Source organism: Megalobrama amblycephala, linkage group LG22 (genome assembly GCF_018812025.1).
Source record: "Megalobrama amblycephala isolate DHTTF-2021 linkage group LG22, ASM1881202v1, whole genome shotgun sequence".
NCBI classification, from domain to species: domain Eukaryota; kingdom Metazoa; phylum Chordata; class Actinopteri; order Cypriniformes; family Xenocyprididae; genus Megalobrama; species Megalobrama amblycephala.
In genome coordinates, this window is record NC_063065.1 from 2,086,544 (window position 1) to 2,101,319 (window position 14,776).

Consider the following 14,776-nt stretch of genomic DNA (forward strand, 5'->3'; position numbering starts at 1 on the left):
TCTTCTCTAGATAGTATCTGTCCTCTGTCATCCAGGCCTGCACGTGCCACTCCCTCTAATCCCTGGTTATCTGATGTTCTTCGTGAACATCGGACCAAACTCAGGGCTGCAGAGAGGAAATGGCACAAATCAAAAGACCAATCTGACCTATGTAGCTATCAATCTCTGCTCTCATCCTTTTCTGCTCAAATTCATGCTGCTAAATCAAACAAAATCAACAGCGCCTCAAACACACTTTTCAAAACATTCAACTCTCTCCTCTGCCCCCCTCCACCACCACCCACCTCATCTCTAACTGCTGATAATTTTGCTAACTTTTTCACTGACAAAACATCTACCATCAGCAGTCAGTTCTCCGCTCCACACACACAGGAACTCAGACCAACCACACACACAGCCACACACCTCCTCTCTTCATTCTCTCCCCTCACTGAGACAGAAGTATCCAAACTTCTACTCTCCAGTCATCCCACCACCTGCCCTCTAGATCCCATCCCCACACACCTTCTACAAGCCATCGCTCCCACACTTTTACCAGCACTGACACACTCATCAACACATCTCTCCACACTGGCACTTTCCCTAACACATTCAAGCAGGCTCGGGTAACCCCACTGCTTAAGAAACCCACATTAAACATGTCTCTTGTAGACAGCTACAGACCTGTTTCTCTCCTACCCTTCATAGCAAAAACACTTGAACGAGTTGTTTTCAACCAGGTGTCATCTTTCCTCTCACAGAGCAACCAACTGGACGTCAATCAATCTGGTTTCAAGAGTGGCCACTCGACCGAGACTGCACTGCTGTCGGTCACTGAATCCTTGCGGATTGCAAAAGCTAATTCCAAATCATCAGTTCTCATTCTGCTCGATCTATCTGCTACCTTTGACACGGTGAATCATCAGATCCTTGATTGGCTGAAGGCAATGAGCAACAAAATCTGATTGGTCACAGACCAAGTTGAAGAGACATTTGAATTCCAAAAAGTCTCAAGTTCAACCACTCAACATATTTGTTTTGCATGTTACTCATACAATTTAACAGTTTCTGAAATAAATAAGCACAAGTAATAAAACAAATTCCAAGGATGAATAAGTAAACTTAAAAAATATACTCAAATTTAACTTAAAGTACACTACAACTTTAGGATATTAAATAATGTATTTTTTCACTTTTATTTTCAGCACACAGTTAAACTACCCAAATAATGAGAAAGAGCCAAATTGCATATCACAGCTATGCAGATGACACCCAGATTTACCTAGTCCTAGACGCCATCGCCCCCATTTCCTGCCCTGGGTTTAACTGTGTATTGAAATTGTGTCTTTGACTATCATTTATATAGTTAAAGCCCCCCTGTAGTCAATAATTTTATCCCTTATAAAACTCATTTTTGATCACCAAAATTACACATTTAAACATTTTTTCCTGTGAAAAAAATTTTCTTCATGTCTTAAAATAGCTTGAATGTAACTCTTCTCAAAGTGGCTCATTTATTGTACACGGATATATGAATATGCTAATTAACCCCGCCTCCACTCACTTGCACGAGCTCAGAGATCCAACTAACTGAGGTAAATGCTGCCAGACATATAACAGTAATTAATATGATTAGCCTTTTGATTGACTAAATTATCAAACAGCTAATAATGTGTTGCTAATGTTAAACAAACCATGTTCCTGTTTGAGAAACAAACAGCTGTCTTCTAAAAATCACTATCCCTAGAAACACTTTGAACATCTTAACATCAGTGAAGAAAGGCATATAGTTCATCATAACATCGTCATACACCCTCTATTGCCAAATCTACAGGCAGAGGTGGAGATTCCAGGGGTCAGAAAGTAAAAGTCCTGCCATATTTTTATTCCACCCACTGAAGCATTAATGAGATAAATAAGTGATTAATTGAGTGATGATTGAACATTATTGAAGACACCTGATGATAACAAGCAGAATCACCAAAGGAGAAAATCACAATTTTTAAGTTACCATCATCGAGGTCAGGGTTTGTTTTAGTTGAGCTCTTGACCCTTCACTTTTTAATATTAGATTTTGCTTGGGCAGTTTTAACTGCATTAAAACCAACCAGACAAGCAAAGTTAAAAGATGATCAGGTGTTGGTTATGTTTTCTCAAAATCATTATTTGATCTGAATCACTGAGCTCATTTAGAGCCCAATCTCTGAGTTAGTTTTATATTATTGATTACAGCAGCACTGTGATTCTGCAGAAGATCAGCTTAAACAATGCAGAATTTTTTTTAAAAAAAAAGTTGTCCTTATCACAAAAAAAAAAAAAGATTCTTTTAGGCACACACAGACATCAAGAATCAGCCTGTGAATCTCAACAACGGTGACAAGCAACATATTCTGATCAACAACATCAACTCTGAACATTAGAAAACAAGCTACTAAAAAGTCACAGAAAAACTGAAAAATTTTAATAGTGAGAATAAATGAAATTACTAAGACAATTAAGCTCATAATTTATTCATGCAGCAATGCATGATGGGAGCCATGGATGAATTATGATTGGTGGCTACCAGAATGCACTGCAACATGCTTTATGATGGCCACCACTGTTGAGATTCACAGGATGATTCTTGATGTCTGTGTGTTTAAATGAGCTCTGCTTTTTTTTTTTTTTTTTTTAAATCAGAACTCTTAAAAAAAAAAAAAAGTATTGTAAAAGCTGATCTTGTGCTGTAGAATCACAGTTCTGCTGTAATCAATAATGTAAATCTAACTCAGAGATTGAGCTCTAAATGAGTTCAGTGATTCAGATCAAATAATGTTTATGTAAAAACATAACCAACAACACCTGATCATCTTTTAACTTTGCTTGTCTGTTTGGTTTTAATGCAGTTAAAACTGCCCAAACAAAATCTAATATTAAAAAGTCAAGGATCAAGAGCTCAACTAAAACAAACCCTGACCTCGATGATGGTAACTTAAAAATTGTGATTTTCTCCTTTGGTGATTCTGCTTGTTATCATCAGGTGTCTTCAATAATGCTCAATGATCACTCAATTAATCACTTATTTATCTCATTAATGCTTCAGTGGGTGGAATAAAAATATGGCAGGACTTTTACTTTCTGACCCCTGGAATCTCCACCTCTGTCTACAGGGGGACTTTAACTATAAACTACAAACAAAAAGTTATATATTTCTTTTGTCATTGCATTCTTTCTTAGTTCACTCAGTCTCCTTATTGAATTGCTCATTGTGTGGCTCATTAGCTGGCTTGATCTCCTCAGGTGTGAATTACAGCATTATTCATGAAGATTCTCACCTCCTCGCATATGGCCTTTCTAAACAAAAAGTGAATTTTTAAATCAATACATTGTTTTATGTGACTGAGTAGGCAAGGATGAAGCAAAAACTCTAGACTAAAATATACAGTTCCCAAAAGTCTTTTGAAAAAAATGTTTAGAATATGTTTTGAGGCCTTATTTCAGTGACTTAAAAAAAAAAAAAACGCATATAAGTAATTCTCTCAAAAATACAAACGTGTACATACTTGTTGCTCACTACTGCCAAAACTACTTCAGGACCCCAATCAAATCAGCCTCAGACAACAGAGGGTTTTCTAATTTCTAATCTTCTAATAGCCCTACAATCCATCATGCTTTTTAAGATCACAAAACTTTTTCTGGTTGTACCTAGGATATCTAAGTCCACTAAAGGAGGGAGAGCATTTTCACAATTGCCTTCCTGATAATGTTCTGGGCTCAGACTCTCCCAGTTTAAATCTATAATGCATCTCCTGATAGCCTATTCCAGTTATATCAGATCAAATGCACATGATTATGTTTACTTAAAGGGGTCATGAACTGGATTATTATTATTATTATTATATAGTGTTTCCTGAGGTGCACTTATAATGTTAATGATTTTTGCATCAAAATATTTTCATAATTTGGAAATAAATGGCTATATTCTACCCTGATTTTAGCCCTCTGATTTGAGCGCTCTGTTTGAAGGGGCATGTCTATTGTAAATGCCCACTGCTGTGATTGGCTAACATCTTTGCATATGAAATAAGTATTATAGAGAAGCATCTGCAAACAGCTTGACCAAGTACTTTCCATATAACACTATACTAATGCACCAGTGGCTAAGGCCAAAGATGCAAAAATACAAGAAGGCATTGATTTTCTTATGCAAAGGCGGTCTTTAACAGCAAAACGACATTATAATTCCACACTTTTCTGGCCTTGGTTTCAATAAAAGCTATTTTTGGAATAACAAGGTTATTTTGAGGATATTTTATAGCATAATGAATTCTCAGTTCATGACCCCTTTAATGTTATGAACAGCAGCTATGCTAATTATTTTCAATTTGCTTTTCTGTTTTATTTCAGGATGCCCATCCCGAGGTAACTAGTATGTCAGCTCCAGTTCAGATCCAGCCTCTTATGAAGACTGTAGATTTTAGTGAAGAGACAACTCGAGAAGATTCCAACTACTGCGAGGACTTCATTTGACGCAAACTCTGAATCAACATGCACCAATGCTAATACTAATTTAAATATAATCATTTGCTAACAATATGTAGCTTCAATGAGCTCATTGTTTCTGCCTTAAATTAACACATTGTTTAAATGAATACATTTTAGCCAACTGTGTGATTTGTATCACCAGTGAATGAATGTTGTGATAAGAGAGCTTCTTCATTATCAGAAGGAAACAAGTAAATATTGTGTAACCTGTATAATGTGACTATTTTTGTGCATCAAAAGTAGTTTGAGATGACAAAATATTTGCTGCAGAAACTTAAATCTATGACTTTGGACAAAAAAAAATCAGACATGTAAGATTATTTAAAACAAAAACAAGTCAATAATGATGTCATCAAACTTTATTGGGAAAACTATTCATCCATTTTTATCCATTAAACAAGAGTCTTTTTGCAAGAGCTCATAAAGAGATGACACATAAGGACAGGAGTATACATAGTATACAGAGTGTTTTAGATATTATGTATTCGAGTAGAACTCTGCAGTTTACAAGTACAGCATTTAACAAAGCTAAACATCATCAGCAGGTTACCAGCATCACGAGACAGAAATCAAATAGGATGATGTACTTGTGTGTGTCAGTGCTCTGATCATTGACAAATAGCAGGTGTAACACAGGATGGCACACTTTTTGGTGGGTCTATATTCTCCAGTCTTTCCTTTACACATTTGTACTCATTTTCCCACTCCACCTTGGAAAGACAGGAAGGACTGACCTCCAGAAACCTGTAGGAATCTTTGGTTTGGAGCTTAAAGATGACAGATGCTTTCTTACAGCCTGCACCAAAACTGCCCCAAGCCTGTGGAAATAAAACATTTACACATTAACATTTAAATAAAACATTCGTCATGGCTGGACACAATGAGACTGTCATTTAGAAGCGAAACCTGAAGCCTTCCCTCGGGTACAAATAAAAAAAAATTAAAAATTAATAAATAAATATATTAGAATATCTTACTGGAAATGTTTTTGTAATCATGTAAACATGAATTTTACCTCTTTGGCTGTTTCGATTGATTCTAGAAATTCATCTTTTAGGTCAGCAAGGTCTTCAATAAGATCTTCTCCAACAAAGGTCTTTTTTTCCAAGTAGTCCAGCATTTGAGCAACACTCTCCCAGAAGTGTTTGAGCTGAATCAGAATTGCCTGAATTTTTGACAAGCTACTCTGAACATCATTTAGATAGATGGGGTTGGGTATGGAATCTGCAGAGGGGAATAAATGTTTAGACAAGCCAAGTGTTCACTCCCTTCTTAAACTACACTTGAATCTTGGCACAGTCTTAAGCATGACTTTAAACATAAAAGAAAACAGACTCACTCCGGTCAAAACTGGCTTGGGCAGCCTTCATCTGCCAATCAATGATCTTGAGTTGGAGCTGCCACTGTTTTTGTTTCAGAGCAGTTTTATCAGCGATGTGACAATTCAATTCAGCTTCAAGAGCCTTCATTCGTGCAATATTTTTAGGATCATGAACAGCATCATAAATGCTTTTAACAAGTAGCCCGATGAATGGAACGAGTGCAGCGAAGATGCCGAGGCCTCTACTTGTTTGGGTTATGGATCTGGCAAAGTTTTGAATCTCTTGGATTTTGCTGTTTATCTTTTTCTCAGTTTCAGCAAGCTCTTCTGTGATTTTTTTCAGTTCACATTTTAGACCATTCAGGGTTATTTCAGTCTGCTTCAACTCCTGGTCTTGTACTGTAATCTTTTTATCTGTATCAATTTTCTCCTTGATAACATCACTGGTGGATGATGCAACATCTTTGTTGTGTAAATCATACCTATACAATGTTGAAGAAATGTTGCAGTGAAATTAGCATTTATAACAATGAGCTGGTGTAACTACATTTTAGCTGAAAACATGTTCATACTTTCCTAATTATAGCAGTTGCATGTAGAAGAATAATTCAGTTGCTCAAAGTATTTTGAAATATGTTTTCTTGAGGAAAACGTTCTTACTTTTCCACTATCTTGTCCACTTCAGCGATAATGTCTTTGATCCAGACTTGTGCTTTTCCTAAGAATTTAACTGCCAAAACCGCCTTATTTTTCTCCACAGCTTTTGTCAACATGGGAAACAGCGACTGAACCAGATTTTCACTGGTCAAAATACACTGTGAGAAGGAAGAAACATAAGGCCTTATCTTATTATCCTAGACTTTAAAAAACGACAGTCACACTGATGGTGAGGAAAGATTCAGAATTCTTATTGTCTGAATTTTTCCTGTAAATCTTCCTGAAATGCTGTTTATAATGCTGCTGCATTTATTGCTGTTGTTATTATAATTTAATTTAAAAGTTTAAAGTTATAAAAATGTAAGAAATGCAAAATTTATTAGAAGCATATCAAACCACAATCTATTAGGTTATACAAGACTTTAAAATGTCAGTTAAAAATCTATTTCATGGCTCACGTTAAGAAATTATGACTCATTATAAAATACATATTTATTTCCAGTTAAGGGACAGACTCTCATAACCAATTTAGCTAAATTCAATCTCTAGTTAAAAGATAGAATATGACATTCTATTTACTACAGACCCTTCATGTTTGTTGAATTGACACAAAATTCACAGTTTTTCAGTTTTTTTTCCTTCTAGGTGACAGAGATGAAAATACTGGAATCAAGAGAAATCTGAAACTTACTTTCAACATAGTTGCATCAGAGGAGCCAAACAGAAGCTGGGTTTCCAAAGCCCGACTCCGGATGATTCTCTCCAGGTTGGGGAAGTTGGCCAGGCACAGGTAAGAGAGATGGTAGAGAAGGGCTGTCTTCTCTGCAGCAGGGAGAAGATCTTGTACAAACACCGGGCTCCATTGGGTCACAGCCACTGGTGGGAAAAAAAAACATTTATAAATTAAAAGACTAAAAAGATCACATTGATGGCTGGTATTGTTTTCAAATCAGTTTGATGAAATAAGCTAATACTTGCTTTTGCTATCAGCCATCCTTAGTAGGTTGACACAGAAATTTGTGCAATGAAATGTCCTACAATGTACTGAAAGCAGAAAAGTTTTGTTTGGTTTAAAAATGTTTCAGAAAGTACAATATATAACTGGAAGGATATCTGTAAATTATTATAAAATGTTAAGTGTAACTGACATACTTTGTTTTAGTAAGTGAAATGGAGAACAAGGTATCTGGTGCTTTTATACTAGAGGCATGACCACCCTGCTTCCACCCTCAGAGAAAATGACTTCCAAAGAAACATGAGATAATTGAGTGTGACTGTGCTTACTGGAATTGAACTTCGGTGTGTGGGGGGCTGGGGCCACCTTGAGTCACGGTTTCATAGGGTTTTACTAGTACACAGCATCAGGGAACATTCAGGACAAGCACAACCATAAAATAACCAAAATAGAATGTCCTCCAAAGTTCAAACAAGTGAGCAAGTGACAAATATCACACGCACTTATTGCCAGCGTTCTATGAGATGTTTTTTGTGTTCATACCCAAGTCATTTTCACTGGTGATGCGCAGAGTGAACAAATTCAATCTCTGACAGTATATGGCGCTTGTGCATAACGGTAGTGCAAATAAACATATTTATGATATTAATAAAGTTAAAGAATATAAAAATGCAGATATAAAATGGCAAATATATGACATATGAGAGATGGTAGTCAGAAACGGTAGTGCAAATAAGTCTCAATGACTTTCTGAATGACATTCTCAACTATATTTCTTGAATGTAAAAGAAAAAAACAAACAGTAAAAATACAGAAATAATACTCATCTATTGGTGTGGCCAAGAACTGGCAGTGCGTCTCAAACAGCTCCCTAGTTCATTTTATGCCTGCCGTTTTTTGGTGTGCACACTCACATTGGTGCCTTTTGTTTAGTTTGCGATATTCATCCCGGTGTGTACAGGCCTTAAGATGAAATCAACTGAAGATAAAAGACTTTAAATCTCTGAAGATCTGATTAAACAACTCCACAAACAGCATTACCAGCTTCACTTATTACTAAATAATACAAACAAATGATGAAGTATGGGTTGTTAAATATTAGATCACTTCAAAATCACTTATCACTCTTCAAAATCACTTATTGTAATGATATTATTACAGACAATAATAACCTGGCTAAAACCGGACGATTACATTAGTTTAAATGAGGCTAGCCCTCAAGGTTATGATTATCGACACAATCCTCGACAGAAAGGCAAAGGGGGAGGTGTTGCTGTAATTTATAGTAATATTAGATGGTAATATTGTCACATGGAATCAATATTGATGCCGTTGAAATTCTGCAGCAGAGTGACGACATCTCAGATCATTATCTAGTCTTGTGTATACTACATTTAGTCAAGGCAGCTAAACTGCCTCCCTGCCATAAATATGGTAGAACCATCACTTCTACCACTAAAAATCGCTTTATAAATAATCTTCCTGATCAGTTTCATCGCCTTAGCATACCAGACAGCTTAGAAGACCTCGATGTTGCAACAGAAACTATTGCATCTCTCTTTTCCAGCACATTAGACTCAGTTGCTTCTTTGCGTTTAAAAAAGATTAAGGAAATTAATCCAATGCCGTGGTACAATGAGCACACTCGAGCCCTTAAGAGAGCAGCCAAAAAAATGGAGCGCAGCTGGAAGATAACAAAACTAGAAGTATTTTGCATTTCGTGGAGAGAGAGAATGATTGAGTAAAACTGATTGATGATTTTCAAAACATTTAGAAGAAAATAAACACAATCCTAGGTATTTATTTGATACAGTGGCTAAATTAACAAGAAACAAAGCTTCAACTTCTGATGCTTCCAAAGAGCACAGCAGTAATGACTTTATGAACTTCTTTACTTGCAAGATTGATATTAGAGAAAAAATGATAACCATGCAACCGTCTACTACAGTATTGTGTCAGACAGTGCATTAGATAGATAGATAGATAGATAGATAGATAGATAGATAGATAGATAGATAGATAGATAGATTATCCAATAACGCTACACAACAGATTATTATTTTTTAATAAAAAAAAAACAAAAAAAACAGCCAGCATACCAACGTTCAACCCCCCCAATGTTGAAACCAAATCTACACCCTTGGCTATATGACACAGAAATGTGATCTTCACAAATGTTTACACTAAACAAGTTACTAAACTAGTATGACATGAAGATCAACGATATTGAAAGGTAGGCTTACATCGTGTAGCATTTACTAAAATAGGGTTACATGAACCTTAGAACTGTTCTTGCAATTTAAACTTCATATAAGAATTTCAAGCAAAATCATTAAAACATTTTATGAGGAGAAATTTAAACTCTGTCACCTTTGCCATCAATCTGTTTTTACTGAGTGTTCACTGCTGAAGCCATCTAGACTAGTTGATACTGTCATTAAACACATGTTGAGCTGTTATTTCAGGGTAAATTAGTGAGTTTGAAGTGGAAAGTGTCTCAGTTTTGCAATCAGGATGTTTTTTAACGAGCGCACACTGTACTCTAAAATGAACAAGTAAACTAAATACCACTAATGCTTAAATTGATTTCTAGTGCACTACTACAAAAATATATAGTTTCCCAGGTGAGAAAAGTGCTCTGAAATACACTTTATTTCAGTATAGTTAGTCCTAAAAATCTATTTAATATTAGTGGTATTTAGTATACATTTTCACTGAAATATTACTGAAGTAGAAATATACTTTTAATCAGTGTATTTATTGTGTATAACATTTACAATTTTATATACAAAAATAAGAATGTACTACAAATATACTTGTTTATATTTACAGTTTTTTTTTTATTTGCTTTGGTACTATTAAAGTAAAGTGTACATTTTCAAAACTCGTAGAACTTGTACTAGAACTTTACTTGTTACACAGCTAGTCATTCTTTCAAAATCTGATCTCATGCGTTCATTCTAATTGTACATATTTTCATTTACATAATCACTGTTTCAAAACACAAGATCGTTGTGATATGTAATTAGAACATTTGGTTTAATCACAGAAACACAACAGTATGATCTTCTTTCAATTTAGTACTTTTAACATTCAGTTAATTCAATTGCAAACAATGCAAGATACATGTTTCAAATCAACCTTGTTGCTGAAGTAATTACAGTTAATTACCATATGACTGAATTTATACTGTAGTTGATCTTTACAGATGAAGGGTGAGTTACAATAATGAGGCAGTCTCTCTCTACCTGCTTCTAATCAGTCTGATGTTACAGTCAGTTATACAGTCACTCTATTCTGCTCTGTTCACAAATTTCAAGGTAGTTACTGTGAATGAAACATTTATATAAATGAAACACTTATTTTGTGTAGTGAAAAGGATACTTTGTGATTTTGTGTATTGTACTAACACAATTAAAAACATGCTGAAATGTTAAAAAAAAAATGCACTTTTGATGATCTCTTGTGATATTAGTACTAAGAGTTTTGAAAATGTACCAATTGCTTGTGAAAATTGCACCAAAGCAATTTAAAAAAACCCAAATTGTAATATTCTTGTACTTTATTTTTATCTGGAGTGGTCATAGCTTTATATTATAAATATTAGAAGGATAATTCCTTCTTTGTAATCACGTGATTTATAATTTGATCCAAGTAGTGCTCGCTGCAGAGCAAAATGAGAGGAGGGTTATGGGTGGGGTTAAGGTGTGGCTCCACCCATCATGCCCACAGTAGGTCGAGAGAGGCGGAGCTTATACTCCACCCATGGATCTGATATAAGTACTGCTGTCTGGAAGTGTGACACTCGGTTGAAAACCGAATACACTGTAAGTGTACTTTTCTTTTTTTTTTTTTACAATTCTCACAATATGCATATTTTTTCTTTTCTACTTTTCTGCATCTGATGCCTGCTCTACAGTGGCATAGCAAGTCAGCCCCGGGCCCATATGCAAAAAAATTTTTACGGGCCCCCCTTGGCTTCGTGGACTTTAATATGAATAAGATATCACTAACATGCAAACAAAAATGTAAAAAAAAAAAAAAAAAACACATTTCTAAAACAACAGCACTACAGTAGGCCTACTATGCGCTCCTCCATCATTTTGACTTTGCGGATCTATTTCAAAAATGTAAAAAAATGGCTTTTCAACACAGTCTACGCTTGAATTCGACTGATTCGACTTTGGAATTTCAGAATGATCATAGCATCATTTCAGATGCGATGAGTCTGAAGATTATTCCAGTTATGAATGAATTATTCTGTCACAGACTTTTTTAATGCATGTTTTATTCCTAATAAATTTACTAGAAGTTTCTTCTCTAAATTTGTTTCCATCACGTTTTATGTGCATTTTATTTCGTTGAATATAAAGTAGGCCTATCCCCCCCCAGCAAGAGTACGAGTTACATTTATTCATATCTTGTGCAGTATCTTAAAATGTGCAGACGTAGTCGTTTTTTTTCAGAAAGCCAGTGAGACTCATTTAAAATTCTGTACTACTGACATTACTGCATGCGCAAGTTTCAGAAACCCACTTTAAAAATGACAGAAATGCGAATACCGGTCAAATACAATAGATCAACGCTAAGACATGGCATGAACCATTTTATGGTCCATTTATTCAGATACTTAATGATTTTCAGTACATTTAACATAGATAGGCTATAGCAAGTTATTGACAATATTATTTCTATTATACTTCATTTTTCTGAACATATGTACACGGGTTCTGCTCTAGCTTGCTTGAACCACGACTGTTTTTGTGTTTTGTGATGGTTGTTCATGAGTCTCTTGTTTGTCCTGAGCAGTTAAACTGAGCTCTGTTCTTCAGAAAAATCCTACAGCTCCTGCAGATTCTTCAGTTTTCAAGCATTTTTGGAAACATGATGCATTAAGAGACGGGGGGTGAAAAGTTTTGAATTTGAAGATCAAGGAATATTTTACTTAATTTGTCTTCTGGCAAACATTTAAGTGTCTTTTGTTGCTTCCAAAGGGCAGTACATATATCTTTAACCTGTTCAAAAGTTTTCACCCCCCATCTCTTAATGCATCATGTTTCCTTCTGGAGCATCAGTGAATGTTTGAACCTTTTTTAATAGTTGAGTTTGAGTCCCTCAGTTGTCCTCAGTGTGAAAAGACGGATCTCAAAATCATTCAGTCACTGCTGAAATGGTTCAAATATGCAGAAGATGCTGGACATCTGAAGATTTTTTTCTGAAGAATATTGGGCAGTTTGACTGTTCAGGACAAACAAGAGACTCATGAACAACATCACAAAACATAAAAACAGTCATGGATCATCAGGTAACCAAGGGTTCATAAACTTTTGAATGGGGTCATATTTATAAATTCAGCTTTTTTCTTTTTTTTTCTTTTTTTTTCTTTTTTTTTTTCTTTTTTTTGTGGACCATATGTAAATATCTTTTATGTAAAATATCTTACTCAGGACAGTACCAAAAAAACATAACATGCATATTGTATGATCCTCTTATTTTGTTAAAATTATTCACATTTTCGCAGATTCTGCAAGGGTTTCACAAACTTTCAAGCAGTAATGTACATGTATGTTGAGCGTGTGAACGCAATGGCCCATCAGAGGCATTTTAGAGGCACCATGAAAAATATATGTATTCAGAATAAGCACAAGCTTTATACTTTCACAAATCCCCTCATAACCAGCAAAGTCTATTCTAAACGCAAAGTAAATAGGAGATTATGACAAGTGTTTTCGAGAGCTCATGTTAGCACATGGTTTTAGCAGAGACAAAACTAGTTTTAATTACGGTTATAACTTGTGTTGGCATCTTGCTTTTATGACATGCTATTGCATTTGTTTTAAGTAACATTACTGTATTGCAATAACATGGCCCCGTTGTGTGTTCTCGGGGGTGGGTTTATGTAAATTTTAGGGTTTGTGATGTCACAACCTGGAAAAAAGCTCGTTGTAGTCCCTACCAGCCATTTGTTGTAGATTTCTGTAAAAGAAAATATCTCTCTTTGCATTGAACTTTGAGCGTCGTAACTTTGCAGATGTTGTTTATGATCAAACAGCAACATTACACACTAACTAAAGTTAAAAAGTCAAAACTGAATCTCAGCTCAAAACTGCAAATTCACCTGATATTCAAGAACCCTTAAATTGTAAATATTTTTAACTGTTGATTCTACTTTCATCGCATCTTCTGTCATATTTTTTTAGAGGCCGTACAGTTGGACGCATTACCAGTTTACGCTCAATTAAAAAACATGGCCGATTGCACAGGTGAGACACTTTCAAACATTTCAAACAGATCAAGAAAATCTGAGAGTCACGTATATAATTAAACGTTATGACACATTTCACCCATGACTGAACCTCAGAGGTTGTTGAACATCACTAATGTTCGGTTTGGTGTCTCAGAGGTTGTCGTCAGTGGATCCTCATGGAGTCCAGACTTCATCCAGGAGCTTCTTCCATCTGCGGAGCGAACGGCTCTCCTCTATCATCTGTCATTCGTATGTCTGGGTAAATTCCCAAAGCTGGAGTATCTGATCAGAAAACAAGCTATTGAAACACAAATGCTGTTCAGATCCTCTGAGGCTGTTCTGCTGAAGGTGAGACTAAATTTATCATGTTCTGCTTTACATGTCGTAAAATCTAAATTCTGTCAGTATTTAATTGCCCTCATGTCATTTCAAAACCGTGCTGTTAATTTTGACACGCAATTAGTGAAAAAAAGAATAAACAACACAAATCCCACAAAATCCAGTTTAAATGCTTCTGAAATTGTGACTTTCCTAATTGACGAAATACTTATGGAACCTTATTTCCGCCATGATATAAGACATTTAAAAAAGGTAATTGCAGCTTTTTCTAAAAAAAAATAATACTTTTTTCCCCTCAGGATTCTGCATGTGTATGTGGTCAGGTATATAACTATTTTAGAGAAAAACAAACATGAGATGTAAACACAATTGTGAGGGGAAAAAATGTCAGAATTTTGTTTAAAAAGTACCGACTTTTTTTTTTTATTCTGAGGTGGAAATAAGCTTCCATAGATACTAGTGCGCCAAAAATGTTTTTTACGGTTGTTTTATGAAACTTAACCTTGTAAATTGTTTTCTCGCAGTGTGTCAGCACGAGTTCCAACATGGTCACTTCGCTGTTCCCGTTAGAATAACAAACCCGTTCTGGTTGTGAAATACCTGGAGAATGCCAGAACATGGATCGATGACATCATCAGAGCCGTGGATGACATTGTAACGAGGTGAAAACACTGATGAAGTTTAGCATTTCACAACAAACAATCATTTTCTTAACCAGTACACTGCAATAGAGGACTGTTTGTTCACTCAGGGT

General features: G+C 35.4%; 1 protein-coding gene across 1 annotated transcript; it reads right to left on the reverse strand.

Moving 5' to 3' along the window:
• Positions 1-4,854: 4,854 nt before the first annotated feature.
• LOC125258072 lies at positions 4,855-8,186 on the reverse strand. Its single transcript, XM_048174895.1, has 6 exons — positions 7,460-8,186; positions 7,173-7,357; positions 6,485-6,639; positions 5,843-6,306; positions 5,519-5,727; positions 4,855-5,321 (listed from the first exon to the last, which is right to left on the reverse strand). The coding sequence occupies exons 1-6, from the start codon at positions 7,473-7,475 to the stop codon at positions 5,112-5,114; spliced, it is 1,239 nt and encodes a 412-aa protein (XP_048030852.1). The 5' UTR covers positions 7,476-8,186; the 3' UTR covers positions 4,855-5,111.
• Between the last annotated feature and the right edge of the window lie 6,590 nt (positions 8,187-14,776).

Excerpts from the sequence above, each read along its gene's own strand:
- LOC125258072 (XM_048174895.1), bottom strand. Across the intron at positions 6,307-6,484 it reads GTGGACAAGATAGTGGAAAA|GTATGATTTACACAACAAAG; the intron begins GTAAGAACGTTT and ends AACATTGTATAG. Across the intron at positions 5,322-5,518 it reads CAATCGAAACAGCCAAAGAG|GCTTGGGGCAGTTTTGGTGC; the intron begins GTAAAATTCATG and ends TTATTTCCACAG.